This window comes from Mobula birostris, chromosome 2 (genome assembly GCF_030028105.1).
Source record: "Mobula birostris isolate sMobBir1 chromosome 2, sMobBir1.hap1, whole genome shotgun sequence".
Classification (NCBI taxonomy): domain Eukaryota; kingdom Metazoa; phylum Chordata; class Chondrichthyes; order Myliobatiformes; family Myliobatidae; genus Mobula; species Mobula birostris.
In genome coordinates, this window is record NC_092371.1 from 187,188,915 (window position 1) to 187,215,832 (window position 26,918).

The window sequence follows — 26,918 nt, forward strand, 5'->3', positions numbered from 1 at the left end:
TGGTCTTCATAATCAATCATACTTTTCCGACAAGATTCACGAATTAAAACTTCCTTTGTTTGAAAGTCGGGGAGACAAATTATCACTGAACGGGGTCATCCTCCTGGAGGAGGTCTTGGTACAGGCGATCTGTGAGCTCGGTCTATTTTAGGTGGAGATTTTAAAATATTCGGAAGCAAATTAGCCAAAAGGTTTGCACAAAATTCCGAAGGCTGATTGCCTTCCAATGACTCTTTAAAACCCAGAATACGTAAATTATTTCTTCTGTTTCTATTTTCTAAGTTGGTAATCTTCTGTCTTAATGTTTCATTAACCTTTAACTGTTTATCACAGATCTGTTCCAGGTCATAGATCTTCGCGTCGAACATTGTCAAAGTGTCTCCTTTCTCTTTTATTTGTTTATCGTGTTCGCTTAAAGTTTTTTGAATAGAATCCAATTTTACATCCATTCTTTTAAATTCAGCACTGAGTTGTTGGAACTCCTCCCAAAGTTCAATTTTATGCTTCCGAAGTGTCTCCATAATAGATTCCAAAGTTACAGGAGGGTCCTTTTCTTTTTTAGTAGCTTTAGCACAACTCTTCATAAAGCAATATTGTGTTTAAAAGTAATTTTTCAAAACAAGTTGGAAGCAGTAAAAGCGCTGCTACTCCATCATGCTAATTCTGAATCCAAACAGGCAAGTCATCTTAGATCCCATGCATCACAGTCTTCTGGTTGAGCCTACCATGAGAGACTGTCAAATGCTTTACTAAAAATCAGTGTAGTTAATACCCACAGCTCTGCCTTCATCAGTCGTCTTTGTCGCTTCCTCAAAGTTCACTTGAGTCAGTAATACATGACTTGCCTTGTACAAAGCCATGCTGACTGTTTTAATGAAACTGTGGCTCTCCAATTACTCATAAATCTTATTCCCAAGAAGCCTTGTTACCATTGACATAAGACTCATTGGTCAATAGTAACGATTATAATACCATAAGACATAGGAGCAGAATTAGGCCATTTGGCTCATCGAGTCTGCTCCGCCATTCAATCACGATCCTTTCTTCCCCCTCCTGAGCCCTACTCCCCACCCTTCTCCCCATAACCTTTGGTGCCATGTCCAATCAAGAACCTATCAAGCTCTGCCTTAAATACAGCCAATGACTTGGCCTCCACAGTGCCTGTGGTAACAAATCCCACAAGTTCACCACCCTCTGGCCAAAGAAATTTCTCTGCATCTTTTAAATGGACCCCCCTCTATCCTGAGGCTGTGTCCTCCTGTTCTAGACTCCTCCACCAAGGGAAACATCCTTTCCAAATCTACTCTGTCCAGGCCTTTCAATATTCGAAAGGTTTCAATGAGATCCCCCCTCATCCTTCTAAATTTAGCGAGTACAGACTCAGATCCATCAAACATTCCTCGTATGATAACCCTTTCATTCCTGGAATCATCCTTGTGAACCTCCTTTGGACCCTCTCCAATGCCAGAAGAGGGGCCCAAAACTGTTCATAATACTCAAGGTGAGGCCTCACCAGTGCCTTATAAAGACTCAGCATCGCTTCCCTGCTCCTGTATTCTAGACCTCTTGAAATCAATGCTGACATTGCATTTGCCTTCCTCACCACTGACTCCACCTGCAAGTTAACCTTTAGGGTGTTCTGCTCAATGACTCCCAAGTCCCTTTTCATCTCAGGTTTTTGGAGTTTCTCCCCATTTAGAAAATAGTCTGCACATTTATTTCTACTACCAAAGTGCATGACCATGCACTTTCCAACAATGTATTTCATTTGCCACTTTCTTGCCCATTCTCCTAATCTGTCTTAAGTCTTTCTGAAGCCTACCTGTTTCCTCAACACCACCTGCCCTTCCACCAATCTTTGTATCATCTGCAAATTTGGCAACAAGGCCATTTATTGCATCATCTATATTATTGATGTACAACATAAAAAGAAGCAGTCCCAACACCAACCTCTGCTGTACACCACTAGCCACTGTCAGCCAACCAGAAAAGGATCCTTTTATTTCCATTGGCTATCCCCTACCAATCAACTAATGCTCTAACCATGCAAGTAACTTTCCTGTAACACCATGGGCTCTTAACTTGGTAAGCAGCTTCATGTGTGACACCTTGACAAAGGCCTTCTGAAAGTCCAAATATACAACATCCTCTGCATCCCCTTTATCTATCCTACTTGTCATCTCCTCAAAGAATTCCAACAGGTTTCTCAGGTAAGATTTTCCCCTGAAGGAAACCAAGAATTCCAACAGGTTTGTCAGGTAAGATTTTCCCCTGAAGGAAACCATGCTGACTTTGTTCTGACTTGTCCTGTGCCACCAAGTACTCTGCAATACCCATAATCTCATCCTTAATAATTGACTTCAACATGTTCCCAACCACTGAGGTCAGGTTAACTGGTCTATATTTCCTTTCTGCTGCCTTCCTGCTTTCTTAAAGAGTGGAGGGATATCTGCAATTTTCCAGTCCTCTGGCACCATGCCAGAACCATAGAAACTACAACACAGAAACAGGCCTTTTGGCTCTTCTTGGCTGTGCCGAACCATTTTCTGCCTAGTCCCACTGACCTGCACATGGACCATATCCCTCCATACACCTCCCATCCATGTATCTGTCCAATTTATTCTTAAATGTTAAAAAGAACCCACTTTTACCACCTCGTCTGGCAGCTCATTCCATACTCCCACCACTCTCTGTGTGAAGAAGCCCCCCCTAATGTTCCCTTTAAACTTTCCCCCCTTCACCCTTAACCCATGTCCTCTGGTTTTTTTCTCCCCTTGCCTCAGTGGAAAAAGCCTGCTTGCATTCACTCTATCTATACCCATCATAATTTTATGTACCTCTATCAAATCTCCCCTCATTCTTCTATGCTCCAGGGAATAAAGTCCTAACCTATTCAACCTTTCTCTGTAACTCAGTTTCTCAAGTCCCAGCAACATCCTTGTAAACCTTCTCTGCACTCCTTCAACCTTATTTATATCCTTCCTGTAATTTGGTGACCAAAACTGAACACAATACTCCAGATTTGCCCTCACCAATGCCTTATACAACCTCATCATAACATTCCAGCTCTTATACTCAATACTTTGCTTAATAAAGGCCAATGTACCAAAAGCTCTCTTTACGACCCTATCTACCTGTGACGCCACTTTTAGGGAATTTTGTATCTGTATTCCCAGATCCCTCTGTTCTACTGCACTCCTCAGTACCTTACCATTAACCCTGTATGTTCTACCTTGGTTTGTCCTTCCAACGTGCAATACCTCACACTTGTCTGTATTAAACTCCACCTGCCATTTTTCAGCCCATTTTTCCAGCTGGTCCAAGTCCCTCTGCTGTTCAATAATTTTTCAAAGATCTTTGCTAATCACTCCACAATCTCTACCACTACCTCTTTCTGAACCCGAGGGTGCAGTTCATCTGGCCCGGATGACTTGTGTACCCTTAGCTCTTCCAGCCTTTTGAACACCGTCTCCCTTGTAACAGTAACTGCACTCACTTCTTTTCCTTCGCACCTTCAACATCTGGCACACTGCTGTGTCTTCCACAGTGAAAACTGATGCAAAATACTCATTTAGTTCATCTGGCCCCATTATTATTTATCTCGTCTCATTTTCTAGCAGTCCTATCTCCACTCTCATCTCTCTCTTATTTTTACATACAAAAAGCTTTTACTATCCATTTTGATACTGTTTGCTGGCTTGCTTTTATATTTCATCTTTTCCCTTCCAATGATTCTTTTAGTTTCTTTCTGCAGGTTTTAAAAGCTTCCCAATCCTCTGTCTTCCCACTAATTTTTGCTTTATTGTATGCTTTCTCTTTTGCTTTTACATTAGCTTTCACTTCCCTTGTCAGCCATGCTTGAACTATTCGGCCATTTGAACATTTCTTCGTTTTTGAAATTCATCTGTCCTGCACCTTCCTCATTTTCCCAGAGGCTCACACCATTGCTGCTCTGCTGTCATCCCTGCCAGCATCTCCTTCCAATTTACTTTAGCCAAATCGTCTCTCATACCACTGTAATTTCCTTTCATTGTATTATCCTTATTTCCTTTCAATAACAGAACAACATTTGCTATTCACTTGACTTCTGGGATCTCACCACTAGCTAGAAAGGACATAAAGATCTTGGTCGAAGCCCCAGTGATCTCATCTGTTGCATTTTTCAATAGACTGAGGTTATCCCAACTGGTCCTGGGGACTTAGCCATTTCAAAGTTCTTCAAGAGACCCAATACTACCTCCTCCTTAATTGCAAAATACCTTAGCATATCAACATGCCTGATACTGATCTCAGTCTCCTGAATGTTCTTCTCCTTTGTAAATACTGATGCAAAGTACTCACTTAGGACTTTTACCTGTCACCTGCCTCCAAGTATATGTTCCCTCTTTTATCGTTAAGTGGTCATCCCTCTCCATAGTTATCCTTTTGTTCTTCAAGCAGATGTAAGATGCCAGGGGATTCTCTTTAATCCTATTTGCTAAGCACGTTTCATGGCCCCTCTTGGCCTTCTTGAATTGCCTTCTTGAGTTTGTTTTTAGCTTCTTTCTAATCCTCATGGATGGCCAGTGGAGATGCATCTCTACCAGAGGAAGTGTAAGGCGCTCCTACCCTCTGTTAGTCTGCAGGTCACCCTTGAGCAAAGTGTAGCACCTGCTTAGACCACCTGCCCTTGACCAGGGTCATGTGAAGCCTTGGGAGCAGTGGTGGATGGTCGTATGAGCAGCTGGTGCATATCGCAAGTCCTGGCTATGCGACCGATGATGCCAGGCAGAAAATCTCTGAAGAGTATTGATTGTCGCTGATGTCACCCATCTTGTAAAGACCCTGCCCAGAAGAAGGCAATGGTAAAGTGCATCTGTAGAAAAATTGCCAAGGACAATCATGGGCAAAGACCACAAGAGCCCACGTTATAAGACACAGCACGTGATGGTGACAATAATGATCCTCAGTGGCCCTGATTGATTTTAGCCTCCTAAATCTTACATACCCTTCTTTTCATTTCTTGACTAAATTCACCACCTGTCTTGTAATCCGAGGATTCCATACCTTGCCATCCTTTGTTCTTCCTCTTTACTGGGACATACCTGTCCTGTACTCTATGCAGCTGATCTTTTGAAAGCCACCATATATCAGATGCACATTTGCCCAATAACAGCTGTTTGCATAAATCTTAATTTGTTCCCATTAAACTCTCCCTGGTTCGTGACTAAGCTCTCATAGATTGATGATTGAAAGGAGTTTTGATCACTGTTTACTCAATGTTCTCCAACGAAAAGGTTAGTCACCTGGCCAAGCTCATTTTCAAAAATGAAATCCAGTATAGCCACCCTCTCGCTGGACTCCCTACCTACCGATGTTAGAAGCCCTTCTGGTTGCACCTGACAAATCTGCCCCACCTAAACCTCTTGCGCTGAAGAGGACCCAATCTAGATTGAGGAAGTTGAAGTTATCTATGACAACTACCCTACTGTTTTCACATCCTTCCCTATTCTGCCTGCATATCTGTTCCTCACTGTTTTAGTAGTTATTGCAGTATAAATCAATCAGAGCACATATCTTATTTTTGAAATTTTTATTTACGAGGGGTGATTGGTAAGTTCATGGCCTAAGGTAGAAGGAGTCAATTTTAGAAAACCTAGAACATTTATTTTTCAACGTACTCCCCTCCTACATTTACACAGTCCAGTGGCCGTGGACCATACGGATCCCTTCTTTGTAGAAGTTGGCGTCTTGGACCTCCAGAAAGTGGTCCACAGCAGGGGTGATTGATAAGTTTGTGGCCTAAGGTAGAAGGAGATGAGTTATACAGCTCTCGTTACATGCACATGCAGTGCAGTTCAGCTCTTTGAGTGATTATGCAGAAAGTTTGAAGTTAATAACTCAGCAGTTAATAACTCAGAGGTGATTGATAAGTTTGTGGCCTAAGGTAGAAGGAGGTGAGTTATTAACTTAAAACTTTCTGTATAATCATTCAAAGAGCTGACCTGCATGTGCATGTAACGAGAGCTGTATAACTCATCTCCTGTGGACCACTTTCTGGAGGTCCAAGACGCCGACTTCTACAAAGAGGGGATCCATATGCTCCGCGACTGCTGAACTAAGTGTGTAAACGTAGGAGGGACTATGTTGAAAAATAAATGGGCTAGGTTTTCTAAAATTGACTCTTCCTACCTTAGGCCACGAACTTATCAATCACCCCTCATATATTTAGACTTGAGATGAGCTCTATTATGTACCCTCTGAGTGCAACTGTGTTGTCTCTGATTAACAGTGCAACACCCTTGCCCTTCTACTTCCCTCACAAATGAGAGAAAACCTGCAGATGCTGGAATTCCGAGCAACACACACAAAATGCTGAAGGAAAAAATCTAGGAAAAATGTACGGTTGACGTTTTGGGTTGAAACCTCGACTGTGCTCTTTTCCTAAATGCTACTTGGCCTGCTGAGTTCCTCCAGTACTTCGTGTTTGTTGCTTCTACTTCCTTCTTTATCTTTTCTAAAACATTGAAACCATAGAACATTAAGCATGAGGTCCTATCTCTCATTGAATCAAGTCTCTGTAATAGCCACAAACTCATAAATCCATGCAATGAATCATGCTGTAGGTTCACCACCCTATTCTTAATACTCCTATCATTACAATAGACAAGATTGGACAGGCAGATTGAAGTGTGTTTATTATGTTGTCCCTGCCCTTCCTTCCTTACAAACTTAATGGCCATGACATTTACCTTCCTCTCAAACTTTATTTTCTGACCTGGATGCTCTGGTTCCTATTTGCCTGTCAAACTCGTTTAAATACTCCTGAGTATTATCACCACTTGTAGAATACGCTTCCTTATTAAACACTGATAGAAAGTAATTATTTATATTCTGATTTTGCCCTTCACCTCTTCAGATAACATTGTTCTTCCCTACCTCTTATTACTTGGTTATTATTGACATGCTAGGAGAGATTTTGGGATTTTTTTTGTCTCCTATTCTCACTTTTTGATTGCAAGAAACTGCTCAGAGTTGTGGACACAGCTCAGCACATCACAGAAACCAGTTCCAAGGAGTATATACTTCTCACTGCCTCGTAAAATGACCAGTATAATCAAATACATCACCCGTTCTGGAATTGTTCCAGGTCTTTTAAAGTTTTTGATTGTCTTTATCATCCAGAGAGCCCGCGCTTTAGTATCCCTTCTGCTGCTTCAGTGCATTGTACTTAAATTCTACATGAAATAACTCCACATTAGAGACTGACAGAAAAATAAGCAATGAGCAATCTTTGGTTTCTGACTTGGAAACCATTCTCAGACCTGTTCCTTTCAAACTTTTCTGGTGGTAGATTTCATAGGGGATGAATTGCAGTTAGAGTGCTTTAAACATGCTTTTCAGCAACGGTACATAATGTGCTGGTGGGAGAAGGAATTAATATTTAAGATGTTGCAGAGCTCGTAATGAAAATCTGAGCTTTAACTGCTATGAATTGATGAACAGCACAACAAGGATTTGGATTGCTATTAGTATTGAATTAGAAATTGGTTTATTATTCTCACATGTACCACGATGCAGTGAAAAGTTTGTCTTGCATGCAGTTCATGCAGTGCTCTGAGGTAGAGCAAGGTAAAACAATAACAATGAAGGAAAAATATGGTAACAGATATAAAGGGCAGTGCAGGTGAACAATAAGGTGAAAGATCATAACGTGGTCGATTGTGAGCTCAAGGGTCAAGTTTCAGGATTCAAGTACACTTATGATCAAAGAATAAATTACATAACCTTGAGACTTGCTTGCTCGCTGATAGTCACAAAGCAAGAAACCTGAAAGAACTCAATTAAAGAAAAAAAGAAAAATAAGAGACCAACTCTGGATGCGCAAGAGAAAGAAAGAAAAAGAAATACAAATCATAAAAACAATTAAAGCGAACAACAGCATTCCAAACTAAAATTGAATCCTCAGATCCAAACCCTGGAATAGGCCCAAAGCCTCACTTATCAGTTCATCATATTAGCGAGCATAGAGCAGAGCAGCCAGGGCAGTCTTCATAGCCTCAACACCATGGAGATGACCATTGCGGAGAATGAGTGAAATTGGCTCTTGTCCCAACCGACACCGTCTTTTCAGTCTGTCTGGACCGTGTTTAAATTGACCAAACAGGACAGTAAAAGGCTCTGATACCCTGGAGAGAGGAAATGAAGATCGTGGAGAGTGAGCAAAATTGGCTGTCTCCTGCGATCTGGGCAGGAATTTAAATTGTCTAAACAGCGGATTGTACCTCGCACTAGGATCTGGGCATTGCTGCTCTGAAAGCCTCCGGGCCCAGATTTCGCCACCTAGCGACTCGATCTGGGCCCAGATTTCATTGCCCTGCCCAAAACCACTCTCAAGCTCTTCAAATCAGCTTTACATACAGAGTGATCCAACCTTGCACCCTAGCCAGTTGTTTGGGCATTACATCCCATCTGCTGGGGCCCCAACTTCCCCTTTCGCCACCCAGAATGATCCATCTTATCATTCTAGGGAACCATTTCATTATCTTATAACAACAAGCTAGAAGCTGTCCTTGAGCCTGGTGGCATGTGCTTTCAAGATTTTGTACCTCCTGTCTGATGGAAAAGGGGAGAAGAGAACAATTCCAGAATGGGTGATGTATTTGATTATACTGGTCATTTTACGAGGCAGTGAGAAGTATATACTCCTTGGAACTGGTTTCTGTGATGTGCTGAGCTATGTCCACAACTCTGAGCAGTTTCTTTCAATCAAATATAGGGCAGTTGCATAACCAAAGCAGTTATGATCCAGGTAGGATTGCTTTCTATGGTAGATTTCTAAAAGTAATTGGGTACGGTCACTGGGAACATGTCAAGTTTCCATAGCCTCCTGAGGAAGTAGAGATGTTGGTAAGATTTCTTGAGAAATGTTATTGTCATGATACCATGTTACTAAGCTGCCCACCTCCTTCCTGTACTCTGACACATTGTTATTTGAGATGTGACCCACTGCAGCAGTATCCTCTGCAAGCTTGTAAATGGAATTAGAGTGGTCACAACTGCACAGGGAGTACAGTGGCGCACGGAGGTTGCAGCCTTGTGGACCATCAGTGTTTAGAATAAGTATGGCTGAGGTGTTGCTACCTGTCCTTATTGATTGTGGACTGTTAGACTGGAAGTCAAGGATCTATTTGCAGAGAGTGGTGTAGACTCCCAGGGTCTGGACTTTGGTGATGAGTTTGCTTGGAATTATTGTATTCAAGTTGGAATCGTAGTCAGTAACCAACAGTCTGATATAGGTGTCATTCAGAGATGAGTGTCTGGGTAGGGAGATGGTGTCTGCCATGAAACCTGTTTCAATGGTAGGAGAATTGCAATGGGTCAAGGTTGTCTCGGAGGCTGGCATTATAATAAAGGCATCCGTTAGTCTTGCGAGACCACGGATCTGTGCTTGGAAAGTCTTCACTCTCCAGGTTGCAGGCCTGGGCAAGGTTGTATGGAAGACCAGCAGTTGCCCATGCTGCAAATCTCCCCTCTCCACGACACCAATGTTGTCCAAGGGAAGGGCATTAGGACCCATCCAGCTTGGGACCAGTGTCGTCGCAGAGCAATGTGTGATTAAAAGTGCCTTGCTCAAGGACACAACACGTTCCCTCAGCTGGGGCTCGAACTCACAACCTTCAGGTAGCTAGTCCAATGCCTTAACCACTTGGCCATGTGCCCACGTGCTGGCATTAATGTGTGCCTCTCAAAGCACTTCATGATAGTAGATCTTAGAGCCACTGGGCTCTTTTCTCTGTACTCTTTCAACCTTGTTTACACCTTTCCTTGTAGGTAGGTGACCGAAACTGCACATAATACTGCAAATTAGGCCTTACCAATGTCATGTACAACTTCATAAATCAAAGCAATGAGTACAGGAGTTGGGATATGTTGAAGGCCAATATGCCAAAAGCTTTCCTTATGACCCTGTCCATCTATCATCCACATTCAATGAACTATGGACCTGTATTCCCACTCCTCAGTAACCTATCCTGGTTGGTCCTACTAAAGTGCAACACCTTGCCTTTGTCTATATTAAATTCCATCTGCAGTTTTTCAGCCTGTTTTTTTTTTTTTTTTTGCAAGTGGTCCAGATCCCACTGCAAGCCATGACACCCCCAATCTTGGTGTCATCCACAAATTTGCTGATCCAGTACTGAATTAATTGCAACTTGGCTTGGAATGGTTCTCCCAGCAGATGTTTCTGAAAACCAATAGGACCTTTTCATGTGAAGTAGAATGAGCCCTTTTCACAAGCTGCCCATTATGTATAAAATACAAGGTTGGCATTCCTAGGTTAGTGAATAGTGATCACGAAGCTGCTTGAGTGGAGGAGATTCAGAGGTTACACTTGGATTTTTCTGTGGAATTGAATAAATATTAAAGTTGGGGAATTAGTTCGGACGCAGGAAAAACGTGGCAGGGTATCAACTTTAAGTACTTTGGGTCAGGAGTGAAACACTCCAGTAGGAACCAGGGTAATGATGAAAAACTAGTAGGACAGGCAGCGGTATTGTAGCAGTAGAGGGCAGTGATGTCAATATCTGTAAACTTAGCGAGGTTCCCTGAAGACAATAGTTGGTGCGAAAAAACATGAGTATAACGCAAGGATTTTAGTTAATATTACTGGTACTCTAAAATATCCAATATTAACTTTGATTCAGTATTCATCCCATCCAATGTAAACTATTCACTCTTTTCACCACTGGTACATGATGCTGTAGGATGTGTATTTCATATCAGGCACTGCATTTATTCACCTAGGTTTCTCAGAGTGTTTCCCAAACATGTGATCTACTAAGATCAAGAAAAGAGGGGCATGTGGGAAAATCACTACTTGCATTTTTCCTTCCCAAGTTCCTGCATCATCATGAATTGGGTTTATATCACTGCTCCTGCATTCTAATTGTAACCAAATCCTGGAACTGCCTGTTTAGTAGCTTCAAGAAAGTACCTCATCAGAAGGAATGCATAGTTTCAAGGTGGTATTTCAGCAGCATCTTGTTAAGGACAGGTAGAATGGGCAATAAATGTCCATAATTTGAAAAATTATTAAGCTACCTTCTCTCTAGAAACATTGTAAGATGAAATATACAAGAAAGCAGTTACTGGAAGCTAATTTTGAATGTATGCAACTAAGTGTTTAAAAACTTTCCTTTTTTTTAAAAAAGGTTCTGTTTTGTCTTTGCTTTTGGATACCTCACCCTCTGCCAAGTTAGCAGAGTATACCTCTTTGATTACGGACGATATTCAGCTGACTTCACCGGGTAAGTGTATTGCTCACACTATTTGAAACCAAGTTAAATGAATTCTGAGGAAAAAGTAGACATTACTGGAATTCTGTTTTATGTTTAGGAAGATTATTATATTCAGTTTTCAAAATGGGAGTTTGCTTTTTAAATTCTGTATGCAACAGCCAACATTTGAGCCAATATTTTCAGTGCCGGTTCTGTAAAATTTACTAGTGTTAACAATTTCCAGAAGATACTGAATTTAGATAAATGAGGTTCCTGCAGTGTTTCCAAATATAAGCGCCGCACGATAGAAATTGCTTGCTTGGCCTGGTGTGGGTGCACTGTACTGTTTTAGCCATGTTGTTTTTGCATACAATCACTTCATGCTAATGTACTTGTTCATTGAGTATATATACAATTGACCACTCAACAAGGAAGGCATCAATATGAACAATTCAACAGCGCACACAATGCTGGAGGAACTCAGCAGGTCAGGTACTATCTAACAAAGGAAATAAACGTGATGTTTCAGGCTAAGGCCCTTGATTACAACTGCAAAGGAAGGAATGAAGTCAGAATAAGGTGGTGAGGCAGGAGGAGGTGATTGGTGTGAACAGGTGAGGTGACTTTATTCCATGGTTTTTTGGGTTTTTAGCAGGATGTATAGAGGAGGTTTGACCCTAAAGTAGAGCAGCAGAGACAATTTGGCAGTAAACGATATTTTCCTAATAAACTGTAAAATAACAGGTCACAAAGCAAGAAAGCACAGATACTTAACACAGTAAGGTAACTGAAGGCTAGGAGCAACTGGTTGAAGCTGTCTGGTTTGTATGAGTGAACAAGGATTGTGGAAGAGAGCTGGGTTTAAGTGGTCTGGAGGTGATGCTTTCTGACTTCTATTAATTGGGTGGAGCCTGCCTGTGCAGGCCTTACAGGATCCTTCCCCCCTGCCTCCACCCCACCAGCATCCAATACCTCAGGATGATCCGGATGGATCCACTGGAATTCCTCTGAGCGACGAATCCAAGATAAAAGTGGATGGCACCCCAAGACCTGTCCTCTGGGCTGTACCTTTCCACCAGGTACTGGACACCGTATCCACAACAACACGAATCCATCAACTGGCAAACTGCATACGCTCAATCACCTTCCACCATCCTAGGTTCCGGAGGTGCAGGTCAGGTGGATTGAGTGGTCCGTGGACAACGGGCTTGAGACCAGACACACGGAAAGTAGGTGTGATCCGGGGGGTCTGTGGCAGCTGAAGATGGTAATTGATTGGATTGATGCGGTGGGCTTGACAGACGGGACTTCCACTGTGGGAAACCATGGAGGTTAGTAGCTATGAAGCACTTAACAAAAGGTGATGCAGCTGTGCAGATTGTGGGACAGTTTGGCCGAGAGTGGATGCTACCTCCGTTCGGAAGGTGTAGAAGTGGCAAAGCATTGCAGAAATTTCTCCACTTGCTGTTTGGCTCTTGAGTGTCTATTGGTCTGGGGGAAGCAGTGGAGATGTACTACATGTTGGAGAACGAGGTCTGTCATCTCAGTGGCTGACAGCAGTTTAGGGAGGGCAAGAAATGGGCCGCCTTGGAGAACCGGTCTACCACTGTCATGATCACTGTGGCCCATCAGAAGGTAGAAAACCCACAGTGAAATCCTTGGCAATGTGGGACCACAGGCATCAAGAGGCCGACAGGGGCTGCAGGAGCCAGGAGGCACTGGATGGAGGAGTTGGACTGGGCACAGAGGACAGGCAGTGATGGACTGAATGTATACCTGCGATCATGGTGGGCCAGCAGAACCAGCGTTGTAGAAAATGCAGACTCCATTGTGTGTTTGGATAGCCGGAGAGAGGGGAGGAATGGGCCCACTGGAATGCTTCAGAGCACATGCACGTAGTTGTCAGGTGTGTCGGCTGGGGTAGGCTTGTACTGTAATGCCTGGCAGATCCAGTTGTCACGGTCTGATCAGGGCGAGGATGTATCTCTGTTTCAGCTGGATTGAACTGTTGTGACAGGGCATCCACCTTAGTGTTTTTGGAGCCCAAGTCACTAGGACGCAGTAAAGTTGAATTGCTGATAGAAGGCGGCCCAGTGAGCCAAACGTGGGTTAAGTAGGCGAGTCTGGTGAATGAATAATGGATATGAGATGCTGGTGGTCAGCCCAGATTACAAAGGCTCAGTGTTTCCCAGCAAGCAACATCTTCATTCCTCCAAGGCCCATTGATGGCGTGTAGATCTCCATTTCCTCTTCCATAACAGTGATGTGTAGAGTTGAACTTGCAGAAGCGGGTGGCTTAAGGGTGTGTCTTCACTTCCAGTCCCTGCTGGGAAATGGTGGCCCCAACGCTCATGTCAGATGTGTCCACCTCTACCACAAAAGGACCAGAGAATAGGCGAGGTGGTGAAGTGTCTCTTGAACTCCTTGAAAATGTGGTCACAGCAGCAGACCAGGTTATCAGTGAAATAGGTGATTTGGAGAGAGAAGAGAGGAGTGCCACTAACTGCAGTTCCTGGTGAAGTAGCCAAAGAAGTTGGAGAAGCCCAAGAAGTACTGTAGCTGTTTGAGGGAGCACAGTCAGGGCTAAACAACAACTGTGGCGTGTGCATCTGGCATTTCTCCAACTTGCAGTAGAGCGGGTTTTTGAGGAGATGCTGAAGGACTGAACCAAAATGGTTTTGGGGGTCTTGGAGAAGATGAGAATATTATTGAGGTAGATGAACGCATACCTGCATAACACACCTTAGGGAATTTCATTGACAAAGACTTAGAAAATGACTGGATTGTTGGAAAGTCTGAAAGGCATCACCAGGTATTCATAATGCCCTGTGGGTGTTATGAACAGGGTCTTCCACTCAGTCCCCTGGCAGATGCAGATCAGTTTGGTGAAGATCTGTAGATCCAATTTGGTGAAGACGTGGGCTCTGCGGAGTGCTTTGAATGTGATTTCCATCAAGTGGAGAGGGTAGCAGTTCTTGGTGATTTTTTTGCGCCCACAGTAGTCGATGTTGGGACAAAGACCCCCATTTATCTTTTTGATGAAGAAGAATCCTGTACTGGCTGGGGACTGGGACGATCAAATGAAGAGGTGCTGCAGTGCTTTGGCAATGTAGTCATTCCTGGCTTGTGTCTCAGGGAGAGAGGGAGAACAGATGACCTTGGGAGGGAGGTTGATCATATTGTCGTATGGGCTGTGAGTTGTGCTGGCACGTGGCGTGGCCAAGTGGTTAAGGTCTCGGTCTAGTGATCTGAAGGTTGCTAGTTTGAGCCTCAGCTGAGGCAGCGTGTTGTGTCCTTGAGCAAGGCACTTAACCACACATTGCTCTGCGACGACACCGGTGCCCAGCTGTATGGGCCCTAGTGCCCTTCCCTTGGACAACATCGGTGGCATGGAGAGGGGAGACTTGCAGCATGGGCAACTGCTGGTCTTCCATACAACCTTGCCCAGGCCTGTGCCCTGGAAACCTTCCAAGGTGCAAATCCATGGTCTCACGAGACTAACGGATGCCTATGGGCTGTGAGGTGGCAGGGCGCTGGCTTCCCTTTTTTGAATGCGATGGCTAAATCGTGGTATTCCTGTGGAAGTTTGGTGAGGTCAAGAGTTTCCTCAATTTCCATGGACTTAAAGGCTGGAGGCAGCTGAGATTGCAGGCAGGTGGCCGACAAGTGGCTCCCCAACTCGGTAATGAATCAGATGTCCAGGCAAAGTGAGGGTCGTGAGTGGTGAGCCAGGGGTATCCCAGTTTGAGGGGGGTGTTGAGTAAGTTCATAAGGAGGAATTGGATGGACTTGGCGTGGGTTAAGTGATGAGTCTGTTGAATGGATATGAGATGCTGGTGGTCAGTCCATTTATAGTGCTCCTCAGTACTCAATTGCATGCACTGACCGTTGCTGACCCCAAGGGACGTCACTCAATCACGTGATGCAGAAGGGGTGAGAAATAGGTTCAGTAAGGAGTTCAAGCTTTGCACGTGGAGTCCAGTCCAGAAAGTTGCCTGCTGCGCCAGAATCCGCCAGAACTTCCTGTGTGCATAGACCCATTGGGGTATGGAGGAGGACAAAGAGTGTGAAATTGGGCAATGGCGCTGGAATGAGAGGGTAAGGGAGTTTACCAGATAGAATGCCCCTTTGGTGCCGTTTTTCAGTACGCAGTGGGCATTTGATATGTGGGTGATTGTTGTCTCCACAGTAAGCACACATGTTGTTTCTCCACTGACACTTGTGCTCTTGGGGGCAGTGGTGTGCTTAAGGAGCCCTCTCTACCTGCATGGGCTCTGGAGGCATCGATGATGAGGATCCTGCACCCTGAAATGGTTCTGGCTGGTGATCTGGAGGGCCATTCCATAAGATGCTTGTCATTTCAGAGGGCCAGAGTGATGAGGCTCTTGAGGTCAGTGGGCATCTCCCAGGTAGATAACTCATTCTTCAAGCACTCCAAGAGGCTGTGATGGTAATGGGCCAGCAGCACTTCCGCATTCCAGCTGCACTCCGGCGCAGTGGCAAGCAGATGGGCAGTGGTTTCCTGCTGCTTCAGGATCACATGCTCCTGTTGACAGATGAGTTCCTTTAGGTGATCATCTGTCAATTGGTTCACTCATCCTGTCAGGAAATGTAGAGGAGGCTTGACCCAAAAGCAGAGCACTGGAGACAATTTAGCAGTAAACAGTATTTTACTAATAACTGCAAAAAAACAAGCCACATGGACCACAATGCAAGAGAACACTCAACTAGGTAACAGAAGGCAAGAGCAACTGGTTAGTTCATATGAGTGAACAAGGATTGTGGATGAGAGCTGTGTTTAAATAGACTGCAGGTGATATTTTGGAAATAAATGGCAAGTGGCTCCTGTTAGCTGAGTGGAGACAGGAGATTGGGAGGTGCTTGGCTGTCTGCGTGGGCCTGACAGGTTTGGTCCAAAATATTGGTTGTTCATTTCCCTCTGTGGGTGCTGCCTGACCTGGTGAGTTTCTCTGGCATTTTGTGTGTGTTGCCTAAGATTTCCAGCATCTTTGGAATCTACCATGTGTCAGTGAATATGATCAGTTACCAGTTACGCATGTAACTTTCTTGTGCATCTGTTCTAAAAATTGAAATTGCATGTTGTGTATGTCTTACTTTATTTTCACTGATCATAAATATAGCCTCCCTATCATGGATTCCCAATGAATTGCGTGGAGTAAATGCTATATATATAGCTTTTGACAATACCACAATAGACAGCAAATGGAGAAGACCAAACAATAAATTTTACAGCCTTTTCTGGATGAAAGGCCATTGTTTAACCCTCTTCATTAGCCTGCACCTTAATAGGTACCAATTTAATCCAGCTACAGATTAAATTCTGAACTTTTTTTAAAAATAGCTCAAGTGGTTTTGTTTTTCTCTTCTATTTCTGTTCTGTAGTCCAATGATGATAATAACACAGAAGATAACCAGCTTGGCTTTTGAAATTCATGATGGTAAGCAAAGATCAACTATTTGTATAATATATACAATCAAAATGAGATACAAGTCCAATGAATAGGGTTTACCTCTTTAAAAATGTACTTTCACTTTTTGCTTTAATGCTTTCATAAACACAGTGGATGGGAAGGTGTTGGAGTTGATTATTAAGGATGAGGTCTCAGGGTACTTGGGGGCACATGATAAAATAGGCCGTACTCAACATGGTTTTCTCAAGGAAAAATCTTGCCTGACAAATTTGTTGGAATTCTCTGAACAAATAACAAACAGGATAAACAAAGGAGAATTAGTGGTTGTTGTGTTCTTGGAGTTTCAGAAGCTTGGATTTTCAGAAGGCTTTTAACAAGGTGCCACACATGAGGCTGCTTAACAAGCGATGAGCTCATGATATTTCAGGAAAGAGTCTAGCATGGATAAAACAGCGGCTGATTGGCAGGAATACAAAGAGTGGGAATAAAGGGCACCATTTCTGGTTGGCTGCCGGTGACTAGTGGTGTTCCACAGGGGTCTGTGTTGGGATCAGTTCCTTTTACGTTACAATGATTTGAGTGATCAAATTGGTGACTTTGTTGCAACGTTTGCAGATGATGTGAAGATTGGTGGATTGGCAGGTAGTTTTGAGGAAGTAGAGAGGCTACAGAAGGACTTAGACAGATTTGGAGAATGGGCAAAGAAATGACAGATGGAATCCAGTGTTGAGAAATGTATGGTCATGCACTTTGATAGAAAAAATGAAAGGGTTGACTATTTTCTAAATGGAAAGAAAATACAAAAAACTGAGGTGCAAAGGGTCTTGAGAGGCCTTGTGCAAGATTCCCTAAAGGTTAATTTGCAGGTTGAGTTTGTGGTGAAGAAGGCAAGTGTGATGTTACCATTCATTTCAAGAGGACTAGAATATAAAAGCAAGGATGTAATATTGAGACTTTATAAAGCACTGGTGAGGCCTCACTTGGAGTATTGTGAGAAAGAATGTGCTGAAACTGAAGAAGGTTCAAAGGAGGTTCATGAAAATTATTGCAGGATTAAATGGCTTGTCATATGAAGAGCTTTTGATGGGTCTGGGCCTGTATTCACTGGAATTCAGAAGAATGAGGAGTGATCTCATTGAAACCCATTGATTGGTGAAATGCCTTAACAGAGTGGATGTGGAGAGGATATTTCCTCTGGTAGGAGAGTGTAATACCGGATGACACAGCCTCAGAATAGAGGGGTGTCCTTTTAGAATCGTGATGAGGGATTTCTTTAGCCAGAGAGTGGTGAATCTGCAGAATTCTTTGCGACAGGCAGCTGTGGAGGCCAAATCTTTGTGTATTTAAGATAGCGGTTGATAGAATCTTGATTGGTCAAGCCATGAAGGGATACGGGAAGACGGAAAGAGATTAGGGCTGATTGGAAAATTCGATCAGAGTAGATACCAAAGGCCAAATGGCTTAATTCTGCTCCTATATCTTAGGGCCTTAAGGATTCAGTTTGATCTGCAAATCACTCCTTTCAGGTGGAGGGGCAAGAGGAGCAGACAAAATGGATTATGATGTTATTATTTTCTCTTGTAATGCCATTAGAAGTACTTCTTGAATGATATTGAAGGGAGAAGACAGGGAAAAGTTTCTTTTGGAATTGAAACAATATTGTCATTGAACAACGTAACCAGAGCCAACAAGTGCAAGTCTGGAAGTTGTGCATAACGTGTACAATGGTCTAATGATTGTATACCTTGAGTATTATCCAGCTGAAACCATCAGTATACATGGCTTTCATTTAACTGATGAAAACAATGAAGAGTCATGAGACTGAATTCTAAGATTACAGGAAAGTCTAATAAGAAATGACAGCTTCTTCAGCATTTTTCTGTTGAAAAGAGGCAGATAAGAACAAACTTTATTACAAGAAGTAATCATAAATGTGCAGAAAAGATAAATCCAGAGCATAACCTCGTTAAACACCAACAATGGGACAAAGGTTCAGGCCAACAAGTCGAAATATTAATGCAGATGTTGGAGAAGATGCTTTTCAGAATTTGTTAATATGGACTGAGTTTCTGAATGGATGGAACTTGCAAGTAGCTAAGGAAATGATTTTAAATTCCTGCCGCTGGCTGTACGGAGTTTCTACGTTCTCCCTGTGACTGCGTGGATTTCCTCTGGGTGCTCTGGGTTCCTCCCACAGTCCAAAGATGTAACGGTTGGTAGGTTAATTGGTCATTGTAGATTGTCCCGTGATTAGTTTAGGATTAAACTGGGGGATTGTTGGGCGGTGTGGCTCAAAGTACCAGAAGAGCCTTTTCTGCACTGTATCTTATTTTTTAAAAAACTTAAATAGTTTGATACTGTTAGGAAAGAGATTGGTGAAGGAGAAGTTTGCTGTGGCGTGAAGGGATTCTGTCAACCACATCGTCTACCTGTCTCTCAGTGCAGCATCCCTTGACCCTGATCTGCGTTTCAGCTTAGATACACAGTCTCTGGAGAATGATTTGAACCTATAACTTATGGACTCTGAGGCAAGGGTTACCCATTAGTCACAAGACTAACATGCTAATCCAAGTCAGCAGTTTTAAACCAGGAGTTTTAACTTGACCCAAAGAAATTATAGTCGTCTTTATAAAGAATGCTCCTGTGATTTATTTTTTTTAACATTTTTCCTTGATGTTGATATCACTGGCAATGCCTGTATTTATTTATCCCCAGTTATCTGTGAACTGAACTGGCAATTCAGGGTCAAACACATTAGTGGACCCGCGCAACATATAGGTGAGGCCACATCAGGATAGCTCATTCCTCTTCTGTAGGTTGTATTTTACAACATTTTTGTTTCTGAAGAAAATGAGTGGTTCTGGATTTTTTTTTCAGAATTTGTCAACACATGGACTGGGCTTCTAGGTACATGAATCAAGTGTGACAATGAAAAAGTGTGTATGGAACTGGAGGAAATAGCGGAGGTAGTTAATGAATACTTCAGTATTCACTACGGAAAAGGATCTTAGCGATTGTAGGGATGGCTTGCAGTGCACTGAAAAGTTTGAGAATGTGGATATTAAGATAGAGGATGTGCTGGAGCTTTTGGAAAGCATCAAGTTGGATAGGTCACCGGGACTGGATGGGATGTACCCCAGGCTACTGTGGGAAGCGAGGGTGGAGATTGCTGAGCCTCTGGCGATAATCTTTGCATCATCAATGAGGATGGGAGAGGTTCTGGAGGATTGGAGGTTTGTGGATGTTGCTCCCTTATTCAAGAAAGGGAGTAGGGATAGCCCAGGAAATTATAGACCAGTGAGTCTTACTTCAGTGGTTGGTAAGTTGATGGAGAAAATCCTGAGAGGCAGGATTTATGAGCATGTGGAAAGGCATAATATGACTGGGAATAGTCAGCATGGCTTTGTCAAAGGCAGGTCGTACATTACGAGCCTGATTGAATTTCTTAAGGATGTGACTAAGCACATTGATGAAGGTAGAGCTGTAGATGTAGTGTATATGGATTTTAGCAAGGCATTTGATAAGGTACCCCATGCAAGGCTTATTGAGAAAGTAAGGAGGCATGGGGACATTGCTTTGTGGATCCAGAACAGGCTTGCCCGCAGTCGGCAAAGAGTGGTTGTAGAGGGGTCATATTCTGCACGGAGGTCGGTGACCGGTGGAGTGCCTCAGGGATCTGTTCTGGGACCCCTACTCTGTGATTTTTATAAATGACTTGGATGAAGAAATGGAGGGATGGGTTAGTAAATTTGCTGATGACACAAAGATTGGGGGTGTTGTGGATAGTGTGGAGGGCTGTCAGAGGTTACAACAGGACATTGATAGGATGCAAAACTGGGCTGAGAAGTGGCAAATGGAGATCAACCCAGATAAGTGTGAGGTGGTTCATTTTGGTCGGTCAAATATGATGGCAGAATATAGTATTACTGGTAAAACTCTTGGTAGTGTGGAGGATCAGAAGGATCTTGGGGTCTGAGTCCATAGGACACTCAAAGCTGCTATGCAGGTTGACTCTGTGGTTAAGAAGGCATACGGTGCATTGTCCTTCATCAATCGTGGGATTGAGTTCAAGAGCTGAGAGGTGATGTTACAGCTATATAGGACCCTGGTCAGACCCCACTTGGAGTACTGTGCTCAGTTCTGGTCGCCTCACTACAGGAAGGACGTGGAAACCATAGAAATGGTGCAGAGGAGATTTGCAAGGATGTTGCCTGGATTGGGGAGCATGCCTTATGAGAATAGGTTGAGTGAACTCGGCCTTTTCTCCTTGGAGCGACGGAGGATGAGAGGTGACTTGATAGTGTACAAGATAATGAGAGGTATTGATTGTGTGGATAGTCAGAGGCTTTTCCCCAGGGCTGAAATGGCTAGCACGAGAGGGCATAGTTTTCAGGTGCTTGAAAGTAGGTACAGAGGAGATGTCAGGGGTAAGTTTTTTTACGCAGAGAGTGGTGAGTGTGTGGAATGGGTTGCCGGCGGTGGCAGTGGTGGAGGCGGAAACAATAGGGTCTTTTGAAAGACTCCTGGTTGGCTACATGGAGCTTAGAAAAATAGAGGGCTATGGGTAAAGCCGAGGTAATTCTAAGGTAGGGACATGTTCAGCACAGCTTTGTGGGCTGAAGGGCCTGTATTGTGCTGTATGTTTTCTATGTTTCTATGTTTGACCTAGCCAATTATTGGGTGGCAGGGTGGAGCTACATCTCTAGTAAACGGAATGTAAGGCACTCCATCCTTCCACTAGCCTGTAGATTACCTTTGGGCAAGCTGTTGCACCTGCTTAACCCCCTTCCCCCCAAAATCAGGGTCATGTGAAGTCACGGGATCAGGTGGTGAATGGTCATATGAGCAGCAAGCACTGTGCAACCTCTGACAGCAGGCAGACAATCTCTGAAGAGTATTAATAATGGCTGAGGTCACCTGTCTTGTAAAGAAACTGCCCAGAAGGCGGCAATGGCAAACCACTTCTGTAGAAAACTTTGCCAAGAACAATCAGGGTCAAAGACCATGACTGCCCACGTCATACAACATGGCACATAATGAATGAATTACTCAAAGCATCATGGGAGATAAATAGTTAAAAAAAAGTAACTAGTGATATTCAAATGTGAATGAATGCAAAATCCTGGCTTTGCCTAAGTTATAGAATAGTAAGTGTTTGCATTTCATTACACAAGAAGAGTCAGTCACTGGATGTATTCAATACAAAGAATTGCTTAGTTTTACATGTTATTGGAATTGGGAGATATAGAGAGAGAGTGGGAAAACAACACTGAAGCAAAATAAATAACCATGATATATTGAATGATCTCTTGTTCCTGCTGCACAAGATGGCCTGTGTCTTTTTGTGTGTGGTCTTGAATTCATAATTATTTCCTATTATTTAGTTACTTTTGTGCACCATATTTGACCTTGATTCTCCAAATGCAACATCATAAAGAATTTGTTAAAAATATTAAAATGATCAAATCTGTTCAATTTTCCAGTCAAGTTTTTCAACTTGTAAACTTCTCGCTTATAAAGAAAATTGCCTGTGTAAACTTGCCACTTTGTAATTATACCTTTCTGTCAGGGGACAAGCTGCAGTGCCACCACTTTCAAGAGATTGTAATTAGTGTCACAAGTTTGCAAGTCAAGTTCCATTAAAACCAAATATAGCAATTGCCATTTTATAATGCAAAATATTTTAAATGCATTATTTCATTACTTTAAAATAGGAGTGAAGTATAGGTGTGCCTTTTGCAATTTTATCAAGATTACATTTGATCTTCTGATGTGAAATACAGAAGCGTTACTAACTTTTTCAAGAGTGTCAAATTCTTCATATATAATTTGCCTTTCACATGTTTTTTCCACTATCTCTGAATCCATGCCCTTCTAATTTATAAGCTGTTTCTATTTCTAATTTTGGTTACTATTATTACTAGGTTAAAACTGATCATCCAGTTGTAATCTAGTTTCTCTTGGATAATGTGATAAGTATCTACAAGTCTATTTACACAGCTCACAGTATGTTAACTTTTGGAAAATTTTACTTTTTCCATTTAATTCTACTTGCAAATTTTTATTTCATTGCTATTTACTGCCTGATCATGGACTCTTACATTTTAAGCAACTGCCGATGCTTTTCAAATTGCCCCCATAATGAATATGTTAAATTGAATCCACAATACTCTATCAAGGCCAGTGAGAATTATTGCCTAAAATACTAATTATTAAGCTGAAACATCTCATTAAGCTAATTTTTGTGGCCATATACTATCCTTTGAGAATTTCTCTTTGACATTTGAGGCTTTAGCTTTTTAATGCTTTAGCTAGAAGGCATAAAAGCTGTAGGTTGTTTCTTCCCCCCCCCCCCCACTCCCAATTAGAACAGTGGGAATGCCAGGCAGGATAGTTGATAGTTGAATACTCCTCTTGCAGGATGTGAGAAGCAGGGAGACCTCCAGTGTCCCTGATGCCTATACCTATAAGAAGTTCATCCGGCTTCAGCTCCTAACACTCTGTGTAAACGAGTTGGAGCTGGAACTGGATGAACCCTGGATCATTCAAGAAGCTGAGGGAGTGATAGACAGGGCATATAGAGAGGTTGTTGCACCAAGGTGCAGGGCTCAGGAAACTGGGTAACAGTCAGGAAGTGGAAAGGGGTTAACAGCCAGGGCAGAGTACCCCTGTGGCCAACCCTCAACAACAGGTATATCACGTTGGATACTTTTGGGGGGATGACCTATCAGAGGAAAGTCACAGCAGTCAGCACTCTGGCATTGAGTCTGGCTCTGTGACTCAGAAGGGAAGTGGGTTGGGGGGGGCGGGTAGTAAGAAGAGGCGAGCTCTGGTGATAGGAGATTCTTCAGTAGCAGAACATAAAGGAGGTTCTGTGGATGAGAACAAGATTCCCAGATGGTATGTTGCCCTCCAGGTGCCAGAGTCCAGGACATTTCAGATCGAACCCTCAGCTTCCTTAAGTGGCAAGGTGAACATAGTCGTGATCCATGTAGGTACCAGTGAAATGGGTTGGAAGAGTGATGAGGTTCTGCAAAGTGAGTTCAGGGATTTGAGTGTTAAGTTAAAAGGCAGGACTTCCAGGTTTATGATGCCAGGATTGCTGCCCATACCAAGTGCTAGTGAGGCCAGAAATAGTAAGATTACACAGTTTGACATGTGATATGCTAAAGAGTTTGTGTAGGAGGGAGGGCTTCAGATTTTTGGATGATTGGGAAAGTGGGACTTGTACAAAATAGACAACTTGCATCTGAACTAGAGGGGCACTAATATCCTAGCGGGAAGATTTGCTAGTTCTCCTCGGGAGGTTTTAAGCTAGAGTTGCGGGGGGATGGGAACCAGAGTGCCAGAACAGTTAGTGGAGAGGTTGTGGAAGCAGATGTTGTTAAGACTTCAGACAAAGTCAGGAATCAAAAGTTTGAGTTTAGTGCAACTAATGTCCTGGGCTGTGTATATTTCAATGCAAGTATCAAGGCAGATAAGCTCAGGGCATGGATCAATACCTGGAATTAGGATATTGTAGGAGGGGCAGGACTAGCAACTCAATATTCTACGGTTCCGTTGTTTTAGATATGACAGCGTGGGAGGGATTAAAGGGGGGGGGGTGTTACGAGTCAGGGAAAATGTCATGGAATTGCCCAGTCAGAACAAACTGGAGGATTCATTCAGTAAGGAGTAAAGAAGGTATGACACGTTAATAGGGTTAAATGACGGACCACCCAACAGTCCGTGGGATTTAGGGGAACAAATTTGAAGGAGATCACAAGAAACATAAGGTTGTTATAGTTTGTGATTTTTAACTTTTCACATATTGACAAGGACTCCCATACCGTAAAGAACTAGATGAAATGGAGTTTGTCAAGTGTGTTCAGGAAAGCTTCCTTAATCAGTACGTAGAAGTCCCAAGAGAATGTGCGATACTTGATCTGCTATTAGGGAATGAAACAGGGCAGGTGACAGAAGTTTTTGTAGGGAAATACTTTGAAACTAATGGCATTATGATCAATAGATGAAAAGTAAATATGGAAAAAGATAGATCTTGTCTGTGGATTGAGATTCTAAATTGGAGAAAGGCCAATTTTGATGGTATCAGAAAGGATCTGGCAAGCGTGGATTGGGATGGGCTGTTTTCTGGCAAAGGTGTATTTGGTAAGTGGGAAGCCTTTAAAAGTGAATTTTTGAATACAAAGCTTGTACTGTATGTGCTTGTTAGAATAAAAGGTAAAAATAACAGGTTTAGGAAACACGGGGTCAATTTAATCAATGAATGGATTACAGGGTGTTTGAGAAAAGAGTGTGAGGGTTTGGCCCTCATTACTTAAAAATATGATGGCACCTGATGAGCACTTGAAACTATCCAAGTGCTGTGTATCAAGAGCTGGAGGTGAGAGTACACCAAATATCTACATGGACACTATAAGCTTAGGGATACCCTCTACAACATAAAGTCTTATCATGGAAAGAATACTATTATTGAAAGTTCGTAAACAGTGTTTCATGTAGACGTTTGGCATGATGTGATATTTGGAAATGACAAGTGGTTGTTTATTTTTAGTATTTTGGACTGCTGGTAATCAGATACAGTAATATAGTGATGTTCTAGATCATTAAAATTTTGATGAAAAGAACAATTATGTCAGGAATATGCATAGATTAGCCCCAAATTCTGACTATCTGTTTTATTCCAGAATGGATTGGGGTACTGTTTTCATCAGGTGAACAAGAAAACTAATCTTGTTTAGTTATTCATGTAAAGTTTACCTCTCTTCATACTGGTTTTAAAAGTTAACTACCACGTTACTGCCATTGAGCGATGGTTTTATTTGGTTTCTGAATGATAAACAGCTGATAAATGCAGACTGTAGATTAAAACAATCCTTGCCAATAGAATAATCTCCTATTCTAAACAATGGGCTAAAAATATATTAGATCTCTAATCTCCCATTTGGCTTTGAGTGTGGCATGCACAAGCTTCTCTATTGATGCATTCAATTGATGACACTTAACCCAACTGTTAACAACACATTATACAGACAAAGAAGCAAAATCTGTTATTTGACTGCCACACTAAGGCTACGTCCTCACTACACCGGATAATTTTGAAAACGAAGCTTTTTCTCTTCGTTTTGACCTTCCATCCACACTGAAATTGCGTTTTCAGCCCCTGAAAAGGGAGAATTCAGAAATGGTCTCCAGAGTGAATAAATCTGAAAACGCCTAATATCCGTTGCAGTGTGTACGAGGTAACCAGAGCTTTTTAAAACTGCTGTCATGACATGCCGGAACAGATGGCGACAGCACAGCATTTCATTGTTTTCTTCTTCTTCTTATTATTATTATTATTATTACTACTTCATTGTCGCCAAAGAATTGATACTAGAGTGTACAATCATCACAGCGATATTTGATTCTGCGCTTCGCAGAACCTAACAATTTCAGAACAGACAGCAACGAGACTGAAGCCAGAACAGTTAGAAATGTGCTCACCAAATACTTTGACCCATAGCTTACTGAATAAATAAGTATACACACTTTGCCCTGTTTTCTGTCCTTGCTTGTATGAAGGTGCTTTACCTATTTATGCAAGTACTTCTCTGACAATAGATGTGTAACAGCCTAATGTAACATTGTATGGAAATACACAATAACGCTGACGCAGACATGTTTTATACATTTAACAAGGTGCTTTATTAATGCAACAGAGCTAGTCAATTTTTCAATGTTTGTCGTCAGCCGGGTCATACTGTCTGTGAACTCCCTGTCGGTTGCCTCCATACGCTCCAGTATTTGTTCTTTTTAGTTTTAAGTCCTCCTGCGCGAGAGCCAAGAACAATTCCTTTTAAGTTTTTCTGCTCTGTAACTGGACAAATGCGCACAAAGTATATCGCTTCCTCTTCGCTTGTTTTCTGTGTGTCCTGCGCATGCCCAGTAGGAGGAGATTCGCCCAAATATCCGTCTAATGTGGACAGAGATATTTTGAAAAACGCTTAGTGTGGACGCCTATCGTTTTTACTCGAAATTGGCGTTTTCAAGATTATCCGGTGTAGTGTGGACGTAGTCTAAGTAATTTTGTTTTGCCCTATCCCTCTCACATGCTCTCCTCTTTTGTTTTTTTTCCTCATCCTGTTGCAGGGTCCCGGTCTGAAACATTAACTGTTTCTCTTTGCATTGATGCTACTGGAGGGCTGCAAAGAAAAGAATTTGCCCTACTGTGGGATAACTATTGAAT

General features: G+C 42.5%; 1 protein-coding gene across 3 annotated transcripts in view; it reads left to right on the forward strand.

Annotated features, from left to right (window-relative positions):
- LOC140193959 (lysophospholipid acyltransferase 2-like) overlaps positions 1-26,918 on the forward strand; it is a 185,304-nt gene that overhangs the window by 104,042 nt on the left and 54,344 nt on the right. For all 3 annotated transcript variants that reach the window (XM_072251188.1, XM_072251190.1, XM_072251189.1), the window contains 2 exons: positions 11,193-11,288; positions 16,662-16,717. In XM_072251188.1, coding sequence (XP_072107289.1) covers positions 11,193-11,288; positions 16,662-16,717 — 152 coding nt within the window. The remainder of the gene's footprint in view (positions 1-11,192; positions 11,289-16,661; positions 16,718-26,918) is intronic.